This window comes from Poecilia reticulata, chromosome 18 (assembly GCF_904066995.2).
Source record: "Poecilia reticulata chromosome 18, P_reticulata-male-v2, whole genome shotgun sequence".
Taxonomy (NCBI): domain Eukaryota; kingdom Metazoa; phylum Chordata; class Actinopteri; order Cyprinodontiformes; family Poeciliidae; genus Poecilia; species Poecilia reticulata.
Window position 1 is genome coordinate 28,323,892 of NC_088847.1, and position 25,727 is coordinate 28,349,618.

At 40.0% G+C, this 25,727-nt stretch overlaps 1 protein-coding gene across 1 annotated transcript; it reads left to right on the forward strand.

The window, feature by feature from the left end:
• On the forward strand, positions 1-25,541 carry tec (tec protein tyrosine kinase). The gene is made up of 18 exons (XM_081599778.1): positions 1-127; positions 9,290-9,493; positions 10,860-10,964; positions 11,949-12,030; positions 13,946-14,074; positions 14,341-14,384; positions 14,470-14,648; positions 16,386-16,451; positions 17,631-17,685; positions 17,867-17,949; positions 19,405-19,538; positions 20,320-20,394; positions 20,517-20,688; positions 21,615-21,831; positions 21,911-21,975; positions 22,048-22,166; positions 23,092-23,249; positions 24,210-25,541. The coding sequence occupies exons 2-18, from the start codon at positions 9,356-9,358 to the stop codon at positions 24,291-24,293; spliced, it is 1,905 nt and encodes a 634-aa protein (XP_081455904.1). The 5' UTR covers positions 1-127; positions 9,290-9,355; the 3' UTR covers positions 24,294-25,541.
• The last annotated feature ends 186 nt before the right edge of the window (positions 25,542-25,727 follow it).

The following is a 25,727-nucleotide window of genomic DNA, read 5'->3' on the forward strand; positions in this document are numbered from 1 at the left end:
CGTTGCGTTGCGTGTCCGCCCCCTTCCTTCCCTCCCTCTTCATTTCCTCCATCCTGCTGCTGCTGCTTCACATCGGCGTCGTGAGGGGCCAGAGGTTCGGCTGCGACCCGGAGCATGACGCGTCAAGGTAAGACGGAGCATTTCACCGCCTCACGGTCCGAGAAAACCCGGCCGGTTCGGTTCTGAACGCACTCTGGCGGCGTGGAAAAACCCCAAACAAGTCAGAATCAGAACTTTAGAAATCACTCAATCTGATCTGACGTCAATGAAAGAGACATAATCAATCAGAGAGGCATCGATCCAGGCTGTGGAGGACGAGCTGTGCTGTTTCCCTGTTTCTGAATGCAAAGTCAAAACACCTGCGGACAGGTGCGAACACGCCGGTGTTGCGTTCAAGTGCTGTCGGAAACACGTTTTTGGTCAAACTTGTGCACCGTGGCTTCCGTAGACGGTTTATTTAAATGTTTTTAATCAAAAACTTGCTTCGATGACGCAGATTTTAGCAATTGTGGCTTGAATCTCTACAAAAATAATTCACTTTAAAAATGCTGCTAACACAAACGCAGCTGGGTGAGGAAGTCTGGATTTCCTCCACAATAAATGACAGAAATATTACTCTTTTTTTTAAAGTGTGTAAACAAAAACAACAACAAAGGTGTATTTGCTGATGACGTCACATGATGACGTGATGTTTGAGCGGATTTGCTGGTTTCAGGTGAACGCTTCAGTTATTCTGAGGTTTCTGTGACTGATTGTCTCCAGTTCATGCCCGGTCCAAGATGGCTGCCGCCGCAGACGGTCAGAAAGATAATTACATCAATTAACAGATTAATTATGACATATTTGACCTCATCTTTGCTCCCATGTCCGCTTGTATTTGGGTATTTTAAATATTGAATCCGTTAAATTAGGGGTGTCAAACGCATTTTGTACCAGAATATTTTGATAAAACCAATTAAAAATCTGCTAAAATCGCTGCAATAACTACTTTTTAAAATCTTCACATTTGTTTAATTTGGTATTGCAAAGATACAAACTGCTTTGATTTGATTGATTGAGAGTCAAGAGGGCCACATACGTAGCTTTGACGGGCCAGATTTGGCCCCTGCGCCTCCAGTTTGGCACATGCCTTAGATAATTGTTCCATTTTTCCAGATTTTTGTCATATTGAAAGTTTCAAATCATCCATCATATCTAAAACTAAACAAAAAAAAAAGCCTAATTAGGTGCAGAGGTCAGTTTTCTAATGATGGATTCAGCAATTAAGTTAATAAATGTTTCCAAACTAACGGCGCGCGTTGAGGTAAGACGGCCTCTGAAAACGTTCGTCTCACGTTTTCCAGGAAGCCTCTGGATGATCGCTGGGATCTCCGTGACGATTTCTCCCTCCGGTTCTGGACGCTGTGCAGCCCGAACGATCTTTGCTCTCACTTTTCTTTTTTTTTTTACTTTCGGGCTGTTATAATGCGTAACCGTGGCAACAAGGTGTTGCTTTTACAACTGGGAGCAGCTGATTAGCATCTCAAATAATATCTTAACTATGACCTGGGGGAGATGAAAGGAGCTTCATGGATGCAGAGAGAGAAGCAGAAGCGTTTAGAGAGGAGCGGCAAAAGCAAAGGAGGAGGATTAGCAGAGCTAGCTAACAGCTGATGATGCCATCCTGGACTTTTTCTGTTTTATTTGGAATCTACCGCCTGAACACTGAGCAGGTATGACGTCATTAGACTGTCTTCAGTCAGAGGCGTCTTCAAAATCGCTGCGATACTGACTGCTACTGGAGATCCTTCCAGCCCTCCACAACAAATATCTGAAGAAACTCAGATTATATGAGCTATAACAACATTTAATGACCTGTTAGGATAAATTAAAAAAAAAATGTAATTGAATTTTAAAACAATTTTAACAACTTGCGAGTTCCTGAAGTAACTTTATGGCAACCGTTGCTGCCAATCGTTGCACAACCGGTTTTCCAGTTCAGAGGGTAATTAGGTTTTCATGTAGTGACGGGTTTTTTTCTCCCTTCATGAATGAATGAATGAAATCCTGATTTAAAAACTATGAATAATAATTATATGCAAATGTTAGGATTTCAGCTCTTTTCTGCAGACGTTTTGCACGTTTCAGCCAAATTGCACCAAAAAGTTAAAATTGGTTTCAGAAATGGGAGTTAAAGTCTATTTGGGACGTTTCAGTCATCAGTTCTGGAGAAATTCTTGAAACAAACTCCAGTTGGTCATGAATACATTTTGTTACGCAACAGTAATTTCCGTTACCCAAAAAGATTCAGTTTGGTCCAAAACAGTTTCCAAAGCTTTCCTGTTTGTTTGTTTTTTTTAAAAAGAGACGATTAACCAGATTCATTTCTGGTGAATTAAAAGGAAAAACCCTTCAAAGTGTTTCTGGAGTTGAATCTTAACGGTATAAAACTGGCTCTTCCTGTTGGAGACTTAAAACATGCATTTCCTTTTCCTCCAACCGGTTCTGAGCTGCTACCGGGTCTCTGCCGACCCGAGCTGCGGCTCGTTTATTCTGATTTGTTGTTGCTGTGGTAACGCAGCCGTCGCTTTAACCCCATTCTCACTCAGTTCCTCTCGGTAAACATCAATTCTGTAAAAGTGACAATTTCTGCTTGGTTAATTTTGTCCTAAATGTGATTGGTGGCTGCTTATCTGTCCTTAATGTTGAGGAAGTGATTTCTTTTTTTATCCCGCTGAATAAAAACTGATCATGTTGACAAACCCAGAAATTACATTTTTTTTCTCGGGTAGGAAGCAATAATCGAGTTTCTCTCTTATCAGCGGCGCTGATGGACGTTGGAATCACGTTGAGTTGGAGGCCAAAAGGTCGATTCGTCTCGTTTTTTTTTCTTCTGTTGGGATAAAATGTCGAGATAATTCAGATTTGGATTATAGACGTGTGGTTACGGTGGGAGTTTCTTCTCTGCACTCTCTAATATATCGCAATATCATCTGCAAACAATGAAATAGTGTGAAAATGCAAAGTTTTACAGTCAATAGGCATTATTATTTAGATTTTTACAGTTATTTTTTCAAGTTACATATGTTTCATGTTCCATTCTTTCCCATATTTATCTAGTTTCTCGTTTTGTCTTTTTTGTGTGAAGTGACTTTCCCTTAACTTCTCACCGAGATTTAAGAGATTAAGTTAATAATTCCTCAGAAAGAGGAAAAGGGATTTATTTGTTTCAGTAGGTAACGTCTCATTACATACGGAGTACCTCAAGGCCCAATACTAGGACCCCTTTTATTCAGTACACTGCAAAAACACAAAATCTTACCAAGAATTTCATAGTTTGAATATCTGATTACATTTAAAATAAGACTAAACTAACTTACAAATAAATTTAATCATGACGTAGAGCTTATTTTAAGTCTATAATTCCTTAAAATTGGGAAAGAAATTCTGGTTCTGTTGGCAGATTATTTCAGTTGTAACAAAACATTTATTTCTTGTTTCTAAGTGAATTTATCTTCCAATGATGAAACATTTTTCATCAGTATTAAGGATTTTAATTTACTTAAAATAAGCTCCTTGCTAAGTTTTAGCCTTATTTCAAGTGTTATCAGATATTCAAGCTAGACCAGAAACACTTGGTGAGATTTTGTGTTTTTGCAGTGTATCTTTATGCTCCGACTCGCTCAAGTTATTACAGGAAATAAGATTATCTGTCAAAACTATGCAGATGAAACGCAGATTACAATGTCACCTTCAGGCCTGACGCAATTAATCAATTAATCACAAGATAAATGATAAAATCAATATGGTTGTACTGGAACTGCAATTTTGTTGTCTTTCTGACAGAGACGATAAAATTCTTCTAATTTCCATTTGCATGATTTATTGTTTTTCAGTTTCTACCAAGAACTGGATGATAAAAGTTTTCATTCTGGTGTTTTTGTTCCAACTAACTTATTTTTTGAGGGACAGTTTTAATTTCAGATACTTTATAATTCAATTAACTTGCTAGTTTTTGGTTGTTTTGTTTTCTTTATTCTGAATATTTAAAATGTCTTCCAGCTCCAGTGTTTAATATTCATCAGAATTTAAAGTTTATTGATCTTTAAGAACGTGTTCTGAAATTATAATGTCATTATTTCTGTTGCATCACTGGAAAATGGTCTAAAAACAACAATGTTATCGTTTATCGCGATAACCTCTGGGACGATTTATCGTCTAGTAAATATATCAGTAATATTGACTAATTAAAGTTTGCATGATTTTATATTCAGTGGAAACTCTGCGAGCGAAGCTGGTTCTGCTGGACTGAAGCTGGTTCTGTTGGACTGAAGCTGGTTCTGTTGGAGCGAAGCTGGTTCTGTTGGAGCGAAGCTGGTTCTGTTGGAGCGAAGCTGGTTCTGTTGAGGCGAAGCTGGTTCTGTTGGAGCGAAGCTGGTTCTGTTGGAGCGAAGCTGGTTCTGTTGAGGCGAAGCTGGTTCTGTTGGAGCGAAGCTGGTTCTGTTGGAGCGAAGCTGGTTCTGTTGGAGCGAAGCTGGTTCTGTTGAGGCGAAGCTGGTTCTGTTGGAGCGACGCTGGTTCTGTTGGGGCGACGCTGGTTCTGTTGGAGTGAAGCTGGTTCTGTTGGGGCGAAGCTGGTTCTGTTGAGGCGAAGCTGGTTCTGTTGGAGCGAAGCTGGTTCTGTTGGAGCGAAGCTGGTTCTGTTGGAGCGAAGCTGGTTCTGTTGGGGCGAAGCTGGTTCTGTTGAGGCGAAGCTGGTTCTGTTGGAGCGAAGCTGGTTCTGTTGGAGCGACGCTGGTTCTGTTGGAGCGAAGCTGGCTCTGTTGGAGCGAAGCTGGTTCTGTTGGAGCGACGCTGGTTCTGTTGGGGCGACGCTGGTTCTGTTGGAGCGAAGCTGGTTCTGTTGAGGCGAAGCTGGTTCTGTTGGAGCGAAGCTGGTTCTGTTGGAGCGAAGCTGGTTCTGTTGAGGCGAAGCTGGTTCTGTTGGAGCGAAGCTGGTTCTGTTGGAGCGAAGCTGGTTCTGTTGAGGCGAAGCTGGTTCTGTTGGAGCGAAGCTGGTTCTGTTGGAGCGAAGCTGGTTCTGTTGAGGCGAAGCTGGTTCTGTTGGAGCGAAGCTGGTTCTGTTGGAGCGAAGCTGGTTCTGTTGAGGCGAAGCTGGTTCTGTTGGAGCGAAGCTGGTTCTGTTGGAGCGAAGCTGGTTCTGTTGAGGCAAAGCTGGTTCTGTTGGATCTGGAGTAAAGTGACTCTAAACTGAGAACTCTTCCTCTGGTCGGGTCTGTGAACGGCGCCTCCTCAGCTGGCACTCGTGACCTTTGACCCCCCTGGATGCAGTTGAACATTTTCACATCTTTAAGGAGGAAATATGTCACCAGCTGTTAGCGACTCGTGGGAAATCGGTGACCGTGTTGGTGAGATTTTGTAGCTTTGAAACCAAAATGGAGGAAGTTTAAGACGGAAAACTGAGCAGATCTTACAGGACAAAAGCTGGAAAAATGGCAAATTGTCCAGTTCTGGTGCATCTAGTCCAGTGGTTCTTAACCTGGTTCGATCGAACCCCAGGGGCTCGGTGAGTCGGACTCAGGGGTTCGGCGGAGCCTCTGCCGCGGAGGTAAAGACACACTTGTGTAAAGTCGTGATGACGCCCCGCTTTGCTGCAGAGGATCACGTTACATTGCTTAGCCAATCAGAGGATCACGTTACATTGCTTAGCCAATCAGAGGATCACGTTACATTGCTTAGCCAATCAGAGGATCACGTTACATTGCTTAGCCAATCAGAGGATCACGTTACATTGCTTAGCCAATCAGAGGATCACGTTACATTGCTTAGCCAATCAGAGGATCACGTTACATTGCTTAGCCAATCAGAGGATCACGTACATTGCTTAGCCAATCAGAGGATCACGTTACATTGCTTAGCCAATCAGAGGATCACGTTACATTGCTTAGCCAATCAGAGGATCACGTTACATTGCTTAGCCAATCAGAGGATCACGTTACATTGCTTAGCCAATCAGAGGATCACGTTACATTGCTTAGCCAATCAGAGGATCACGTTACATTGCTTAGCCAATCAGAGGATCACGTTACATTGCTGAGCCAATCAGAGGATCACGTTACATTGCTTAGCCAATCAGAGGATCACGTTACATTGCTTAGCCAATCAGAGGATCACGTTACATTGCTGAGCCAATCAGAGCTGCGGAGGAGCCCTGATTGAAGGAGCTCCTCTCAGCAGGGATTTGAACTTGTGTCTTTATTTACTTCAGCAAAACTCAAAGTTTTTACCACATTCTGTAGCTTTCGCTGTTCTTCTAAATCTGCTCCTTAGTCGCATCTTTTCAGGGTTGCTACTGCCTCTAGTGGCGTGGGGGTGGTAACACAACTAATATCATTACATTACTAAATAAGAATACCACAAAGTCTTTAGTGTGTCGGCGGGGGTGGGGGGCGGGTAGGAGGAATAAGAAGGGTTCAGTGAATGCGCATATGAAACTGGGGGGTTCGGTACCTCAAAAAAGGTTAAGAATCACTGGTTTAGAGCAACGTCAGTTAATTTGCTTTGGTCTCAATTTGCCTTTTTTTGAATGATGAATTAGTTTGCAGACTTCTGTCTCAATTATTGTGGATATTTTAATGGCTTCTAGTTCCAGTGTTTGTTGGAACAAATTGAAAGTTCTAACAGACTTTAAATTTGTTGTAATTTAAAGTTTAAAGATCTTTGAAAGGATCTGCTCGCATAGTGTAAATAGAAATAATTTTTGTCAAAAAACTGATACTTTGAGATTAATCCCAGAAATTTGCCAAACAAATAAAGTAAATTATTGAGTCTGAAAAGTCAAAGATTTTTTTAGAAAAACATCTGAAATTGTGAAAATAATCTCAGAATTTAACCAGGAAATTTCTTAGTTTGAAAAGTTGAAAATCTTGTAGAAAAATTTCAGAAATTTTGACATTAATCTGAAATTTTTGAGAAAAAACTTTGAAGTTAGAAAAAACTAATCTAAAAATTTCAGATTTTTTTTGCACATTTTGACTTTTCAAATCCAGAAATTTCCTAATAATTTTGCTAAAAATTTATTTTGACAATTTATTTAGGAAATTTAGTCCTTTTCTCTACCCAGAATTTCCTTAATACGTCGTCGTATTATTGTATTTATTATTATTATTACCATTATGTGACTTGAAAAGGTCTCAAAATAACAATATTATTGTTTTTCGCAACAATCCAGTAAAGTTATCCAGACAGATCTACTCAACATGTTTTCTTTGTAATATTTGACAGTATTTTTGATTCACATTTTTTAGAACGGATTATAAATATTCTCCAAAATGTGACTTTGTTTTTGAGGAAATTGTTAAAAATAAAAGCAGATTAATGTCCTGTTTAGCTGCGTTTGTCCAGAACACAGATGGAAGTGAGACCCGGTCCAGAAGCGGAAGCCGAACACGAACCGGGTCGACTTTTAAGCAAAACTTTTCTCAAGTTCTGGTTCAGGAGCCGGTTTCTTTTTCTTCCTTTTCTCTCTGTGCAGAACGATTTCCTCTCTGAGGTTTTTCTGGTCACGCCGACCCGGTTCTATAAATGACCGACCCATTTGTCTCGGTTTTGTGGAACTAATTTTGGAGGAACAAGTTTCAGTGAATGTGAGCAGCACAGTTCACAGTAAACCCAGCCGGTTCCTGACAAAACGGGTTCAGTTTATATTCAAACAACAGATAATTAATCCTGTAAAATCTCTTTATTCTCCAGCTGGAAACAAGTTTTCTTTCTAAGGAAATTCGGTCATTAACTTGGCGGTTTATTCTTCCTCCTCCAAGCATGTGGCGACAGCGGACGTGGTTTTCAAAGCGTGAGAAAAAACTTTAATCTGAGAAAGATTAACATGAATTTCCAGATTGAAATGCGTAAAAGCTGCAAGAAATCTGAATATTTCTATCATTTCCACTGAGAGACGGACGTTTCTCCCCACTTTTGTTTTCAAAATGCGATGTGAACGCTACTTTATTTTAGATCTTCCTTTAGATTTTCACTTGGATTTCGAGCTGGACTTTGACTAGGCCATTCTAACACATGGATATGCTTTGATTTAACTTCATTATCTCCTGCTGGAAGCTGAACTGCTCTTTCAGTCTCATGTCAGGACCAGCAGGTTTTCTGAGATGATGATGAGCAGCGTTGAAATTTTCCAACATTTTGTATCCGAGTCAAAAAACAAACTTTGGTCGCGTCTGATCAGAACGTCTTCTTCTACATATTTGCTGCTTCCCAGTTTTTAAACACGACATGTTTTTATTTATTTCCAGTCTCGTACAGAAACCTGATTTTTGTAGCACACAGCAAATATTTTCCTTTTCAAAGGATGGAGATTCTGTAAAATTGACTTTATGTAATAATGTTATTCTCATATCATTAACATACCTGGGGTGTTGCTTTGATTGTTTCAAAATGTTTAAGAAGCCCTTTCGTTTCCATGGCAACCATCAGCTGCTGTGTGAAACGCCGCCAAAACAAACTGAAACGCTGCTAAGGCTGTGATAACTTCACGGAGGCGGTGTGTCAGAAAGAGCAGGATCTTCTTAAAGGGACAGTATTTTGTATTTTCCAGCCATTTTATAGCACAATCAAGTAACTGTTGCCTTCAGTTGTAATAAAAATATTAGACGAAAATATATCAAATATGACTTATAAGAAACTCGAATTCATAATTTAATGTCGTTGAAATTGGGCCTCTGTCTCTTTAAGAAGCTCCTGCTCTTCATTAAGCTCCGCCCCCAGGAAGTTATCACAACATGGCTCCTCTATTAAGCCTTTAACAACATCTTTACCACTGAGAAGTGGCTCCTGTAATGAGCTCAGCAGATGTTTGCTAATTACTGCTGGCTAGTCTGAAGGAGCTGGGAGGGGGAGGAGCTTCGCCTTGAAGGCGGGGCTAGGTCCAGCCAGGCTTTTGCACCATGGAGATTAAAAGATTTCTCAAACATGCTTGAAGGAATCAAGTTATCGCTCCAGGTTTGTTTATGATGCGAGAATAACATCATTACATGATACTGTCCCTTTAAAGAGACAGAAGCCCAATTTCAAGACGTCATATTTTAATGACAACTGAAGGTGACGTAGTTACTTGATTGTCACAAAATGTCACTGTGTCCAGAAAATACATGTTGTTTCTAATTTATGTCACATAAAATGCTAGTGAAATACTTTGTTGGTCGAGGTTGGAATGTAAAAGATGAATATTTTTCCAGAAACGATTCGTCTTTAGGCCATTTTTGGCGTTTGAATTCACTGCTGCTGTATTTCCTCTCAGCCCAGCTCCGTCCCTTCGCGGCGTAGCGCCACGGACTGACGGACAGATGCTGCAGGTGGAGCCAGAATGAGTGCCGTTTCGCTACTGCAGGAGACGCTGATCAAGCGTTCGCAGCAGAAGAAAAGGACGTCGCCGCTGAACTACAAGGAACGAGTGTTTGTCCTCACCAAGACCAGGCTGACGTACTACGAAGGGAAACCAGAGGTCGCTCTTCCTGCCTGCTTTTTTTTATTTAAAAACATCAACATGGTGGCAGCTCAGCTTTACACACAAACACAGGATTTCAGTTTGAAATCTGGGCCGGTCACAGTAAGAAATAAATGAATCCCATGACAAGGTTGAGGTTTAGTAGGAAGTCTGGTGTTTTGATCTCTTTTTCAGGACAATTTTATTTGTTGTTTTGTTTATTTTGGATATTTAAAATGTCTTCCAGTTCCAGTGTTAAAATTTCATCACAATTTAAAGTTTATTGCTTTTTTTTTAATGTGTTCTTGCATTTTTATTATCCCATCACCATTATATTACTTGAAAATCGTATCAAAACAACAATATTATTGTTTAGTTCAATAACGTCTGGGTCAATTTATCGTCCAGGACAATTTGTTATCATGATAGGCCCACATGTAGCCTGTACACTGCAAAAACACAAAGTTTTACCAAGTATTTTGGTCTAGATTTAGTGCAAATATCATCCTACACGTAAAAGAATACAAAACTAACTTAAAAGTATTTTTTAAGAAAGAAATGGGAGCTTTTGAAGTAAAATAATTCCCTAACATTGATGGAAAAGTACTATTTCTTTCTGAACTTTCTAACTTTTAAGTTAGTTTTGTATTTTTTTAAGTGTAGTAAGATATTTGAAGTAGACAGTAGACACCAGATTCATTTACTTGGTAAGATTTTGTGTTTTTTCAGTGTATCGACAGTGTTTGTCATCAAGTAAATACACTTCAAAATGTCTGTCAATGTTTCATTTGAGATTTAAAGGCATTCAGGGTTTCAGCTGTTTTGCAGTTTTCTGGAAGTTTGCTCCAGATTTGCGGTGCGTAGAAGCTGAATGCTGCTTCTCTGTGTTTGGTTCTGGTTCTGATGCAGAGCAGAACCAGAACCTGAGAGGTCTGGAAGGCGATAGAAGGCTGATTTTATAATCGTCTTTATGTGTTTCAGAAGGTTAATCTTCAACTTTAATATTATTTTAAGCCTAAATCTGACATAAAACTACGCAGAAATTATTCATGTAGATTTAAAAGGATTCCATTTTTATCTAAACATTTTTATTTTACTGTAGTTACAGTTCGCATGCAGTTTGGTTTGAGAGGAATCCAGTTTTACGCCCACATGTCTCCACAGTCAGGCAGATAACCAAATCAAAAACTGTTCTAGAGGAAATGACAGTTTTAGTTTTTTTTTTTTTAGATATCATCAAGTTAAAAAAAGAAAGAAATGAAACGAGCGTTTGCTTATTACTCATCAGATAAACTCCAGCTCAGAAACCAAAGTGTCTGTCGACTGACATGTTAAGTGTGAAGAAACAGAGAAAGCATTTCTGACGCATTTTTTCCACCAACAGAAGAAGTTCAAGAGGGGCTCGGTGGAGCTGAGCCGCATCAGATGTGTGGAAATCGTGAAGATTGGAGGTGGGATTATCCCCTGCCAGAACAAATACCCGTTCCAGGTAAACCAAAAACACGCAGCGCCGCTGCATTCTGCTAAAAGCACGATGAAAAGTGAAGCTCTCATCACGCTTGGAGATGAAAAGGCGTCATGCGTCTGCGCCAAGATAACGATCAGAGCCGAGCCGCAGCTGCTTTAACCTGCAGATCAGCGTTTCGGCTCATTGAAGAGAGGAACTGCAGTCACTCCCACACGTTTCTTACCTGCAAACGTCCTTTTTCCATCCTTCACGGCTTCCTGGTCAGACCAACTGACCGTAAACATGCCCAACTCTGTTAACTGGGTTTATTATTTCACATTTTAACTTTTACTCTCCCAGTTTGTTGCCGAGTCGCTTTCTCCAGGATTTTTATCTGGTTATCACTTTAATCTGCATTCTTTTCCCCAGTTCCTCCATTCCACGAAAGAAAGAGGGACTTTTAAAGTTTAAACTGGTTTTAGAAGTATTCCTTATAAAAATTTGTTAGAATATCCTCCTGACTACCAGGAAAAAAATATTGCCCAATCACCATTTTTTTTAAATCCCACAGTCTTTGTAAGAGAATAAAAGGTTTTATGCACTTACTTTGTCTCTTCCCATAAAATGTGTTATTACTGATAAATGCCATTTTTATGAATTAGAAAAAGGAAGGTAAAAAAGTCCCACCCCTTCACATGTGGTATCATTGAAAAGCCCTAAATGTCTCCAGATACCAAAAGGAATTAATTCAGTAGGATGCAGGGTGTGGGAGATATTCAAGTTTAGAAATGTCCTCTACAGAGGACAAAAATGAACTACTGGTAGTCGGGAAGATATAATAATTTACACGTCTCTTTCCATCATCAAGTCTGACTACTTTATGTATCTAAAGTATTGCATGTTGAGTTCATTCCTGAGGAGGAACAAGAACATTTTTAGTCCTTTTTTGTTCAAAATGTAACAATTTTGACCAAAACTTCTTTAGATTCACCAAATCTTCCTGAATGTTTCTGTGTTTGTGTCCAGGTTGTGTACGATACCAACACGCTGTATGTTTTCGCTCCCAGTCAGAAGAGCAGATCTCTGTGGGTCTTGATGCTCAAACATGGTGGGTCAATAAAAACAAGAACCAGTCAAACTGAAAGATTAGCAGATGAGACATGGGAAAAACCAAGATGGCCGCCTCCAGTGGTTTGAAACCGAGAGGCACGATGCCAGGGGGTAAAGGTCCCCTGGGAAAGCCTGGAAGTTGATTCAAGTGTTTTCCAGGTCTGGATAAGTTTGGAAAAAGAAAATTCACTGTTTCATCCATCAGTTTGTTTCCCATCTGCTCTCACCAGCAGTTTTGTAACATTGGACTTTTCTTCAGAACTTAACTCCAAATCATTGGTGAAAAATTTACATTTTCATGAACTTTTTTCCTGTAGATTTCATCTAAGATATTTGATCATTTAAGTCATCTGCCAGGCTGCTGTTGGAAATCAGAAAAAAAAGTTTAAAGGGGGATTATTATGCAAAATTCATATTTTTGTTTCCTTTGTGTTCTTTCATTTTGCTTCTAAAAACACAGGCGCTCAAAAAAATCACTTGGCTGCTTTTTGTTGTCTTTTAGTTAATGTTACTTTTTTATTTATTCATTTATATTCAGTCATATTTAAATTACATCACATTTATGTATGCACATATTTTAAAAAATTATTTTACTTCTTTTATCGTCATCGTGGAAGGTCTAGCTTGTTTACTAATAATCAATTTCCCTTTCGGGTATAATCTGTTCTATTCTTCCTTTTTATTTTTTTGGCTTTTGGAAGATTAACCATTTTGTTACCTAGCAACCCCAGCAGAATTCCACCCGTTACTTAGCAACCCCAGCAGAATTCCACCCGTTACTTAGCAACCCCAGCAGAATTCCACCCGTTACTTAGCAACCCCAGCAGAACTCCACCCGTTACTTAGCAACCCCAGCAGAACTCCACCCGTTACTTAGCAACCCCAGCAGAATTCCACCCGTTACTTAGCAACCCCAGCAGAATTCCACCCGTTACTTAGCAACCCCAGCAGAATTCCACCCGTTACTTAGCAACCCCAGCAGAACTCCACCCGTTACTTAGCAACCCCAGCAGAACTCCACCCGTTACTTAGCAACCCCAGCAGAACTCCACCCGTTACTTAGCAACAAAGCGGAACTCCAGCACACTTGGTCAGCTGTATAATGGCTGGTGGAAAAGATAAAGTGTTTTGTTGTTGACTTACCGTCCAGAAACCGAACCGGTTCATCTGTTTGCAGCCATTTTAATGTAAAAGTGTAAGTTTGGAGTTTGGGGGCGTGGCCAGCAGCAGCTTGCTTGGATTTAAAGTGACGAGACACCTTAAAGCAGCTCAGTCTGAATGATTTATTACATAAAAACTTATTTTCATGCTCTTTCTAGGCCATGGAGCTATTCTAAGTTGTATTTACAGCATCTGCTGCAAAAGTACAAAATCTTACCAAGTACTTTTGGTTTGTTAGGAAGCATAATGAATGGGTCACCTTTAATCTCCCCTGATGTTGGGCAGTAATGGATGCCGTTGTTCTGTAGCTACTGGACCGGATGAGGTTCTGTTTACCTCCATAATGTTTTGTTTGATCACGTTCTGATGATCATGGCGTTGAGGGCGGATGCTGTGAAACGTTTTCACACTTCGAACCGCACTCTGAGGCTGGTTTCTCTGCAGCCCCCTCTGTTTCCACTGCACTGTCTTTCTTCCTTTTTAGCTCAAAGCGCTAACTCGGCAGGAAGTGGACCCTCTGTCTGCAGATTGATCTGGTTTGATTTTTAAACACAGATCCGCTGCAGTCGGTCAGTTTATCCGTTTCGACATCAAACCCCAAGCATGAAACTAAATTTATACCCACTTAATTTGTTCACACAAAGACAAAAAGTGATTTAGAAAGGCAAAAAGTTATTAAATCAGCAGAAAGATCCTATGTTACTCTTAGTTTTTCCTTCATATGATCTTTTTGTTGTTTTTGCTGCTTCCAGAGATCCAACACAACGCAGGCGTGCTGCTAAAGTTTCACCCCCAGTTCTGGCTGGAGGGCGTCTGGCTCTGCTGTCGCCAGGCAGACAAACAGGCGCTGGGCTGCGAGGAGTACAACCTGTTAGGAGACAGTAAGACCCGCCTCATGATGACACTTCCTGTTCAGTGTGACGCAGCATCATCAGTCAGTCAACTTATTTAGTCAGCTATGGTGCGCTTCTATGCATAGAAAGTTGAGTGGAAGGAAAAATGTAAGTTATATATAAGTGTAACATTTAAAGCTTCTTGAGAGCCATTCAGCTTGAGGTCAAAGGTCGCAGTGATCCCGCCAGGAAAGACGAAACGGAAACATTGAAACTTTCTGCTTCACTGACGGTTTCTGTTCCTCTTCTTCTAGTTTCCAGAAAACCTTTGCCTCCGATTCCTGGGCAGGAAAACACGGTGAGTAAACAAGTCGAGCAGCAGCAGCCGATGAATCAGGAGCAGCAGAGACGCTGACGCAAACACTCTGTCCTGCTGTCCGCAGCGCCGGCCCCGTCCTCCTCCTGTCCCGCAGGACGAAGACGAGGATGACGAGGAGGTGGTGGTGGCCCTCTACGACTTCCCAGGGATGGAGCCGCATGACCTGAAGCTGGTCTGCGGCAGGGAGTACGTCATCCTGGAGAAATGTGACGTCAACTGGCTCAGGGCGCGCAACGAGTATGGGTGAGAGGTCGCACACCGGAGCAGAGGTCACGCAAAACACTTCCGCCATTTTGGCTAAACCTTTTCAATGTCCGCCATTTTGGCTAAACCTTTTCAATGTCCACCATTTTGGCTAAACCTTTTCAATGTCTGCCGTTTTGGCTAAACCTTTTCAATGTCCGCCATTTTGGCTAAACCTTTTCAATGTCCGCCATTTTGGCTAAACCTTTTCAATGTCCGCCATTTTGGCTAAACCTTTTCAATGTCCACCATTTTGGCTAAACCTTTTCAATGTCCACCATTTTGGCTAAACCTTTTCAATGTCCACCATTTTGGCTAAACCTTTTCAATGTCCGCCATTTTGGCTAAACCTTTTCAATGTCCGCCATTTTGGCTAAACCTTTTCAATGTCCACTATTTTGGCTAAACCTTTTCAATGTCCACCATTTTGGCTAAACCTTTTCAATGTCCGCCATTTTGGCTAAACCTTTTCAATGTCCGCCATTTTGGCTAAACCTTTTCAATGTCCACTATTTTGGCTAAACCTTTTCAATGTCCACCATTTTGGCTAAACCTTTTCAATGTCCACCATTTTGGCTAAACCTTTTCAATGTCCACCATTTTGGCTAAACCTTTTCAATGTCCACCATTTTGGCTAAACCTTTTCAATGTCCACCATTTTGGCTAAACCTTTTCAATGTCCACCATTTTGGCTAAATCTTTTCAATGTCCACTATTTTGGCTAAACCTTTTCAATGTCCACCATTTTGGCTAAATCTTTTCAATGTCCACCATTTTTACATTGTGAGCCAAAATTATTAAGTTAAAGCAATCAGAGGTCATTTTTTTCCACTTAAAAATATCTAAATATTTTTATTGTAATCTTTGTGTGATTTAGGGCATGTACAAGAAGTATCAAGAAGTATCTCAGTGAAGTATTTCTATCCATGTCACAAATGTAGTTCCTGTCACTTTATCACTCGACAAATTTAACATCGTACTTATTTGTGGGAAAATTTGCTTATAATTTGTGCTACGGTAGTGATGGTAAAGTAAACTCTGTTTACGTAGCACCCTTCATAGCCAAGTGCTTTACACAAAGATACATGCTCTACTGCTGACCCTGCAGCTCAAGCTGGTTAATGTAAAACTAGAACTTTGTTGCTAAGAATGCAGACGGTGCAATTTACCTGATTCTCACAAGAAGTGAGAACCAGGTGTTTTTGCAGGCGTGTGCACTGCAAAAACACAAACTCTCACCTAGTGATTCTGTCTCGTTTTCAGTGCAAATATCTTAGTACACTTGAAATAAGACAAAACTAACTCACAAGAAACTTTTCAGCAACATATAGAAAGCTTTTTCTAAGTCAGTAATATTGATTAAAAGCAAGTAGTTTCACTGGCAGATTATTTCACTTATGATAAAACATTTTTCTCAGTGAAACGAGAATTATTTTTTATCAATATTAAGGAATGATTGATTTAAAACAAGCTCCTTTATCTTGCATAAAAGTTACTTATAAGTTTTGTCTCATTTTATATTTGCACTAGAAATCAGACCAAAAATATTTGGCAAGGTTTTATGTTTTTACAGTGTGTAATCAATATAAAGAGCTGGACGCCTCAGTAGGGAAAGTGATTAAATTAATCCGTTTTTCAGTTAAATATGTAAAGAATTACACTTTTTTGCAGAATAAACTAGATTTTTTTCCCACTGTTTGTACTTTTTAAACTCGATTTTCTGGGTTTGTTTCTCAGGGAGGAAGGCTACATCCCGAGTAACTATGTGACGGAGAAAACGTCTGGGAACCTGGTGCAGTTCGCGTAAGTGGCTGAAATATTTCCTGGTTCAAAGTTGAAACCTGCTGCTGATTTAGTCTAAATGTCTGCAGCTTTCATCAGTCATTAACTTTATTAACTCGCACCGATCATAAATTTAGTGAAAGAATGATCGAGTATGAAGATTTTCTTCATTAATGAATGTAAAAGTTCACTTTAATGACTAAAATTTCATTGAGAATTTATTTCATTAACTAATCAGGATAAAACCAAGAGATGCGATAAAAACAATATTTTGTTTCTACAAGCAGCTTTTCTCCCAATACGTAAAGTTTTAGATCTGTCCCTTCACAATGAAAGCATGAGGAGAAAATTAACTGACAAAAACAAGGTCAGCAATAACTTTGTCAGCAAATAATTAATCATTGGAGAGTAGTAGAAGAAGAAAGAGATGTAAAGAGGTGAGTTTGTCCAGTAGTTTAAATCTAAAGCAAAATAGATACAGAGCTAGCCCAGGTTAAACCAACTCTATCGTCCCGCCTCCTTGTTGCTAAATCTAGATGCTAAAACATTTCCCTCCTTTATAGGTAGAAGTAGGAACCACAGTGGCCTGCAAATACTTTAATTATCCTCTAAAAACGCTTATAACCGCTTATTTTAATATTTAAAACACCAAATGTACCTTAATATGCTTTAACACTGGCAGTAGAAACCGTTAGAGCTAACGCAGAAGCTAACGTCTACGGTTTATTTTATTTCCGCTATTCGAGGATTCAGCCAATCAGCGCCAAGGAAAAACTAAGACAGCTCTTTGATTGGCTGGCTTGCTAACTCCAGCCAATAGCGCGTCAGGTAGCATTTCTGGTACATATTTCAGATGTCCAAGTTGGATTTTCTTTCAAATGGTTTAGATTTGCTGTAAGAATTTGCAAACAGTTGATTTATTTACATATAATGTGTTTTTTGCTGCCCAGTTAGATTTGTTTTAAGTCACAGTGCAGCTAAATTACTCTTTTAATCTGCTAGTTTTACTGCAAAGGCTACAAATATGAACCTAAACATTCCTCACCTGAAAGTTGTTTTAGTTTCACAAGAACTTTTTGAATTTGTCATGCATTTAAAAAAAATAAAAGTCACATTTAGGTTGACATGTATTACAGAATATAAGGTAATCTCTCAGATTAAGTGTTGGAAGTGATAAAAGTCTTATAATGTTTGTTTCAGGTGGTACAGTAAGGGCGTAAACAGGAACATGGCCGAGGAGCTGCTGAGGAAGGAGGTCAGTGTTTATTATTATTCATTTTCTGCTTCTTCACTTTTAATATTTTAACGTAAACCTTCATAACATGACTGATTCAGACGCAGAAGCTTTTATTTAAATCTCCTCAGTTAAATATCAAGCAGTTTATCTGTTAAATAACCAATATGTTTGGTTTGTTTGTGTTTGTCGCCCCCTGCAGGATAAAGAAGGAGCCTTCATTGTGAGAGACTCCAGCCATCCGTCTACATACACCGTCTCTCTTTACACCAAAGCAGGATCTGGGTAATAATCCCTGTTAGCCTTAATTTCACTGGTTTTGTTTGTTTTAGATTCCTGACAAAACTTCTGTTAGTTAATATAATTAATATTTAGCTTTTTAGATATTTTTAAACCCCTGATTTGACTGGATTTAGCCCATTATTAAAATTAAACATGTGAACTAAACCAAACCTCAGTTGTGTTGAGTATTAATATTGGAGTTTTGTCTTGACTGGTTTAAGATTTCAACCATTTTTCTTTACATCATAGCTGAAGTTTAATCAATCAATCAATCAGTCAAATTTTATTTGTATAGCACATTTCAGCAGCACGGCATTTCAACGGGCTTTACATCAATAAACACAGAAATACAGAGTTATGCAACATTGAATAGACAGTGAGACGAGAAATAAAAAGAAAACATTAAAGAAATTAAAAGAAATTAAAAACATTAAAGACATAAAAACATGGAAGACATCAAAACCCGCACTCTAACCCTAATTCAGCCATAAGCAGCTCTAACCAGGTGGGTTTTAAGTTGAGACTTAAAGGCTCTCAGTGTTTCAGCTGTTTTACAGTTTTCTGGAAGTTTGTTCCAAATCTGTGGTGCATAGAAACTGAATGCTGCTTCTCCTCGTTTGGTTCTGGTTCTGGGGATGCAGAGCAGAACCAGAAGATCTGAGGGGTCTAGACGGTTGGTACAGTAATAACAGATCTTTAAGGTATTGTGGTGCTAAACCGTTCAGTGATTTATAAACTAACATCAGTATTTTAAAGTCTATTCTTTGAGCTACAGGGAGCCAGTGAAGGGACTTTAAAACTGGTGTTATGTGCTCTATCTTCCTGGTTTTAGTCAGAACCCGAGCAGCAGCATCTGGATCAGCTGCAGCTGTTTGATTGATTTATTAGTCAGACCTGTGAAGACGCTGTTGCAGTAATCAATGCGGCTAAAGATAAACACATGGATGAGTTTCTCTAGATCGCGCTGAGACATCAGTCCTCTAATCCTGGAGATGTTCTTCAGGTGATAGAAGGCCGACTTTGTGACTGTCTTAATGTAGCTCTGAAGGTTCAGGTCAGAGGTCATCACTACTCCCAGGTTTCGGGCTGATCGCTGGTTTTTAGTTGTAATAACTGAAGCTGAGCATTGATTCTGGTTCGCTCCTCTTTAGGTCCAAATATAATAACTTCAGTTTTGTTTCTGTTCAGCTGGAGAAAGTTTTGGCTCATCCACACATCGATCTGTTCTAAGCATCTGTTCAGTGATTGGATGGGTTCAGAGTCACCCCAATATCTGCCTCAGGCTCCCAGCTGCACTTAGGTTTGGACTAGGCCGTTGTAACACATAGCAATAGATACGCAGTGATAGTTTTCCTCCACACGTTGCGTTTTGCTTACAGACCAAACGGTTCGGCTTCAGTCTAACATGGATTTGTTCCTATTTCTCCCTCTCATCTGCTGTTTTGTTGTGTTTCGTAGGGAAGGAGGTCCAATGATTAAACATTATCACATTAAAGAGACGCGATGCACGCCCAGGAAGTTTTACCTGGCTGAGAAACACCTGTTCAGCTCCATCCCTGAACTCATCGAGTACCACAGCCACAACGGAGCCGGTAACAAAAAAACCCAGCAGAACGGAGCTTAGCCGACGCTAACCAATGTTATGTCTATGTAAACTCATGCTATGCTAACCAATGCTTGGCACCAACATTACATCTAAACTTTATATTTTCTTTTCTTTCTATGAATAGCTGTTTAATTACACTGAAAGTTTTAACACAATTTGGCATGAGATGCTGAGGGGGTTTAATTCTTAAAGGGGCAGCATCATGTAAAATTTACTTTCTTTTAGCTTTATCGTATCACAACATTGATTATTTCATGACTGCTTGAGAAATCCTTTAATCTCCATGGCAACAACCCAGCTGTGCAAAACGCCTGGGTGGACGTAGCCCCGCCTTCAAGGCCGAAGCTCCTCCTTCCAGCTGCAGTTTCAAAGCATCCTAGATTCAACTCGGCTCCTTCAGACTAGCCAGCAGCAATTAGCAAACACCTGGTGGAAATGAGCATCTGCTGAGCTCATTATAGGAGCTGCTTCTCAGTGAAACGCTGGTAAAAACGTTACGGTGGAGCCATGCTGGGATGACTTCCTGGAGGCAAAGTTTTAGACAGAGCAGGAGCTTCTTAAAGAGACAGAGGCCCAATTTAAAGATGTTGAATTACAGTCAAATTTATTTTAAGTTATATTTGATATATGTAGCATTTTTATAACAACTAAAGGCAACATAGTGGACTGTACTATAAAATGGCACTGTGTGGCTGGAAAATACTCATTACTGCCCCTTTAAATATTTGTATAGCAGATCATTTATGTGTGAATTATTTGTTTTTCAGGTCTTGCTGCCAGGCTCAGATATCCTGTAGGAAAGCAGGACAAGTCAGGTCCGTCGACGGCGGGTTTCAGCTACGGTAACAGCCAGATTATTGTTAATCTTTCTAAAGCGCTGGAGGCCTTTACTCCAGACTTGAGTTGACATATTTTGCAGTATTTTCTTGCTCTTCGTCTAAACCTGGATCTGTTGTATCTGCAGAGATGTGGGAGATCAACCCTAACGAGCTGACCTTCATGAAGGAGCTGGGCAGCGGTCAGTACGGCCAGGTGAGGCTCGGCATGTGGAGGTCTCAGCACAAGGTGGCCATCAAGGCCATCAAGGAGGGCGCCATGTACGAGGAGGACTTCATCGAAGAGGCCAAACTCATGATGTAAGGGCGAGAAAACGAGCAAAACTAGAATTACTGCAGTGGTGTACTCTTAAATTGTCGCCATCTAGTGAGTAATAAAAGGTACTGCAACTAAAAACATTTGTAATAATCAGATTTGTTCAAAAAAAGATGATTTGAGTTGGGATGGAGACCCACGTTTCCAGTGTTTTACAAAGTGGGAAAATAAATTTTGCTTAATGGAAAAGTAATTTATTTTTCTAAAATGTTTTAAGGCTATGATGAAGAGTTTTTTAAAATCAAAATTGGTTTATTTTGCTATCCTTCAATGGAAATGACTTTGTTGCATCATACGAGTCTCATGATCAACAACCGGGTGTTACTACTGGCAGAAACCATGAAGAAGACGACAACAGGAAGTAGCTGGAGGATCATGCAGTGGCATATTTTTTATGGCATCACATGATTTAAACACACATGTGATTTTAATTCTGTTTCTTGTTTAACAGAAACACAGCAATTCCGAAATAGTGTTTGTTCGATGTTAGTGGGACATCTACAAATTTTGCGCACATTTGTAATGGAAATGCAGTCACTCAGCGTAACGTTCAAAACAAACAAAGAGTCCTAGTCATCTCTCCCCCTAGGACTAGACTAGTGTGTTTGTTTTGGTTGTATTTACCCAGAATGCCCTGTGCTGTAGCCCACTTCCTGCTTGTGGAGCGGGCTCTGGTTTGCTTGGTGTTCACATATGGATTTGAAATGAACCAGAGTTCACTTCAGCTAAACCGAGACAGAGACTTTAAGTGGACCAGAGTTCGTATCAGAGACCACAGACAATTGAACCAAACGCTCTTGGCAAACAAGCTGGAGTTCAATTAGAGCGGCGTGACCAGGACTGGTGTGAGTGAACCCAAAAACCTGGATTTTCTTGTGACGGTCCGGTCATTCTCCTGCCGTCTCTCCAGGAAGCTGTCCCACCCTAAGCTGGTGCAGCTGTATGGCGTCTGCAGCCAGCAGAGGCCCATCTACATCGTCACAGAGTTCATGCAGCAGGGCTGCCTGGTGAACTACCTGAGGCAGCGGCGCGGCAGCTTCAGCCCCGGGTTGCTGCTCGAAATGTGCCTGGACGTCTGTGAAGGCATGGAGTACCTAGAGGCAAACAGCTTCATCCACAGAGACCTGGTACGGCTCTTCACGGGTTCTGATTGGGGCTTTGCAATCACTGCTGCTGTTTCATTTACGAGCTGTTTGTCTCCTGAAGGCGGCCAGGAACTGCCTGATGAACGACGCCATGGTGGTGAAGGTTTCTGACTTCGGCATGGCCAGGTATGACTCCATATTCTGATTATTTTCATATCACTCAAACAGATCTGCGGTCATTCAACGCTCCGTTTGCAGATACGTCTTGGACAACCAGTACACCAGCACCAAAGGCGCCAAGTTTCCTGTGAAGTGGTCTCCGCCTGAAGTCTTTAACTACTGCAAGTTCAGCAACAAGTCGGACGTCTGGTCGTACGGTGAGGGCGTTTAAACCACATAACCACACATTTACACATCAACACCCGTACAGAGCTGAGAAACTCACCCTGAAATGAGTCAACATTACTTCTGCTAACTCTAAAACAACAAACCAAGATGGTATTTAGAGGAAGCTAATGCTAAAGCTAGCAGAAGCTAATGCTAAAGCTAGCAGAAGCTAATGCTAGACTAGAGGAGACTAATGGTAAAGCTAGCGGAAGCTAATTCTAAAGCGCCAACTTAAATTTAAATTATATATACACCCTCAATCACCACTTTAAATTTGACATTATAATTTACATGTTCTCTTTTACCCTTATTTTATTTATATTTATATATTTTTCTCTGCTGTCTGTGTTTTATTTCCTGTATGTTTGTAGTTTTAAACATTTACTGGAGGGAGAAAAAAGAGAACATAAGAGGAAACGGATCTGCTACGTCCCCCATTTCAAAATAAGAGCATGAATATAAACTTTGTAACTAAATGAAGAATTCTTAACAGTTAATAACAAAAACGTCAACACAGATGTTGAACTTCATCCAACTGAAAGTTTTCAAAACAGAAAAGTGAATTAGTGTTTTAGAATTATCTAAATAAGTTAATCCAGGAGAAGCTAAGTGTGCTAAGTGTTTTCAAAGTTAGCAAAAGCGCTAAATGCAAAATTAGCTCTGCTATTAGCAGATTAGCGACGGCGTTGCCACCACTGTTTTTCAGATTATTTTATCATCAGACAAAACCTGGAAAAATGCAACAAAAGCATTGGGTTGGTTGGGTTCTGATAGTTTAATAAACCAAATAATTATTTGAAAACAGATTTTTTTTTTTTTTTGTTTTTTATGTTAAAACTTGTTTGATGAGCTAAAACAAGAACATTTAAGGTGCATTTTGAAGACGTTAACCTGCTCGTGTTTGTGTGTGTCCAGGCGTGCTGATGTGGGAGGTGTTCACAGAGGGCCAAATGCCGTTCGACCAAAGTCTCAATCACGAAGTGGTTGCCATGGTAACCAACGGCCACCGGCTGTTCCGGCCCAAGATGGCCCCGTCCGCCTTGTACGACATCATGCAGCTCTGTTGGGACAACGTACGTGGAAGGAAAACCGTAGACATCTGCTTTTTCAGCCTTTTCCTGAGACATTTCACTGCTTCACTGGTTTTGTGCCCTGATCCAGTTTGGCGTCGGATTCACAGAGCAAACGGCACAAATTATATGCTGGTGGAGGGATTTTTCCTTTGGAGAACATTTCAACATGGAGTTAACAAAAAAATATATGTATTCAAGTAAATAATCTGATATATTTTTAGTTTAAAAAAATAATCTAAAACAAATTCTGACTATTGACAGTGAGAAGATTGTACCTGATGACTTAACGGCAGAAGTGGGAGGAGTTTTTATGTTTTAACTGCCTTTTTATTAAATATACTTTTTACAATATGTATAACACTGCTATCTGTAAGTGGTACTAATTGCATGATTTTTCAGTTTTCATGGAGTGAAGATCGAAATTGGCACTAATATTTGTATTTTTGATGATAAAAGGTCTTATTTCCAGAGCAATGGTTATTCATTATTGAATGTAGCGCCATCTGGTGGTCTGTTCTGTTATTTCAATGCTTAACTTTGAAACGGTAACAAGAGACTTATTTTATTGTTGCAGATAAAAGGAATTTCTTTTAGCCGGAACAAAGATTTATTTATTTCCTTTACAACATTACTGTTGTAAAACTAATGATGTAGTAAGTAATTATCGTTAAAACTTCCACCAACGTTAACTGGAAAGTAAATATTTCACACTAAAATAATCTCTTTTTTTTTTGCTGAAAAATCACCTGTAAGTTAAAGTTTGTCTCATTTTAAGTGCACTGAAAACTAGATAAAAATACTAGTTTGGTGCCTTGTTCCATTTTGGCACAACACAGTTACTTTATTGTTGTAAAAAATGGCTCAATGTGGTTGGAAAACGCGTACCGGCCCTTTAAGAGCTCCAGATTCTGCTCCGTTTTTCTAGAGGAAGTGTCTGAAGTTGTATTTTTCTCTCTGCAGAGACCGGAGGAACGTCCGTCTTTCTCTCAGCTTTACCTCAAGCTCTCAGACGTTTTGGAGGACGACGGTATTTCTTCATCCTGACCACCCAGACAGGCTCCTCCTCATCCTCGCTGAAGACGCGCCCTGCTGTCGTAACCTCTCTAAAGGCTCTGTGGTACATATATTTATATTTTAAAGCCACAAACGGGAGGACGGCATTCTGCACAGTAACGCTGCTTAACGCGATGAAGCGTCCAGAGGAACCGACTGCTCATCAGCTGCTCCGTCTCTGCTGAACCCGGTTCAGGACGGCTAACTCTCTGACTCTGACCCTTTAGCAAGGCGTTTCAACATGTTGGGTGGAAGTAAATATTTTTTACTAAGCTTTATTTCTTCTGCTTGTTGGAGTTCTTACTGAAAGTAAAGAAACCCACAAGTCGAGGTGTGGTTTAACTGCAGCACAGACTGATTTTCATGTGAAACCATCACTTAAATTAAACCTAGAAAATATATGTATAACAAACTAATTTTTGCATTTTTAATTAAATACATTTTGTGGCCTCCCAGTGGTTTAAACTATCCAGTTTTGCACATTTCTTTGGGGGAAGAAAAGTTTAAATTTTTTAGACTTATCACACATTGTTTCATCATATTGTGGCGTGTAAAACACGTTTAACGCTCTTTATAACACAGTGTTATAAACAATCTTAAGGATGAGTTATAAAGCCTGAATATGTTGCTTTACATCGTTTTATAACATTTTAACATAGTTTTAACAGATCATACTGCAACAATATTGCTGTTAACATTGTTGTCTTACAATAACAGTATGTTGCCTTGTAATTTATTGTTTAACATTGTTATAAAGCAACATTATTGTTTATAACAATGTTGCTTCGTAACAACATATTGTTTCCAACAATAGATTGTTGCTACGGCAGAATATCAATGCTTTGTTACAATATGCTAAAACAAAGTTTAACTTTTTACACTTTTGTTAAAGTGACATGTTGCTAATCACAAATTGTTTCAACGTATTGTTTATAACATGTTTATAACAGTATAACGCAGTTATGCTTTATAACAACAGCATGTTGTCATAAAGAGCCGTTTCCACAGTCAGTGACGCTTCATCTGCTGGTGATGCAGTAATTCATGAAAAATTAGCCCCAGCTAATTTTTACCCGGTACAGATCTTACCCGGGATCTGTACCGGGTAAGATCCCGGTACAGATCTTACCCGGTACAGATCTTACCCGGGATCTGAACCGGGTAAGATCTGTACCGGGATCTGTACCGGGTAAGATCCCGGTACAGTTTCTTACCCGGGATCTGTACCGGGTAAGATCCCGGTACAGATCTTACCCGGTACAGATCTTACCCGGTTCAGATCCCGGGTAAGATCTGTACCGGGTAAGATCCCGGTACAGATCTTACCCGGGATCTGTACCGGGTAAGATCCCGGTACAGATCTTACCCGGTACAGATCTTACCCGGGATCTGAACCGGGTAAGATCTGTACCGGGATCTGTACCG

Bases quoted from the DNA above. Each gene is read 5' to 3' on its own strand.
- tec (XM_081599778.1), top strand. From the start codon at position 9,356: ATGAGTGCCGTTTCGCTACTGCAGGAGACGCTGATCAAGCGTTCGCAG. The intron at 10,965-11,948 runs GTAAACCAAAAA...GTTTGTGTCCAG, and splicing joins AGAACAAATACCCGTTCCAG to GTTGTGTACGATACCAACAC. The intron at 17,950-19,404 runs GTAATAATCCCT...TGTGTTTCGTAG, and splicing joins TACACCAAAGCAGGATCTGG to GGAAGGAGGTCCAATGATTA.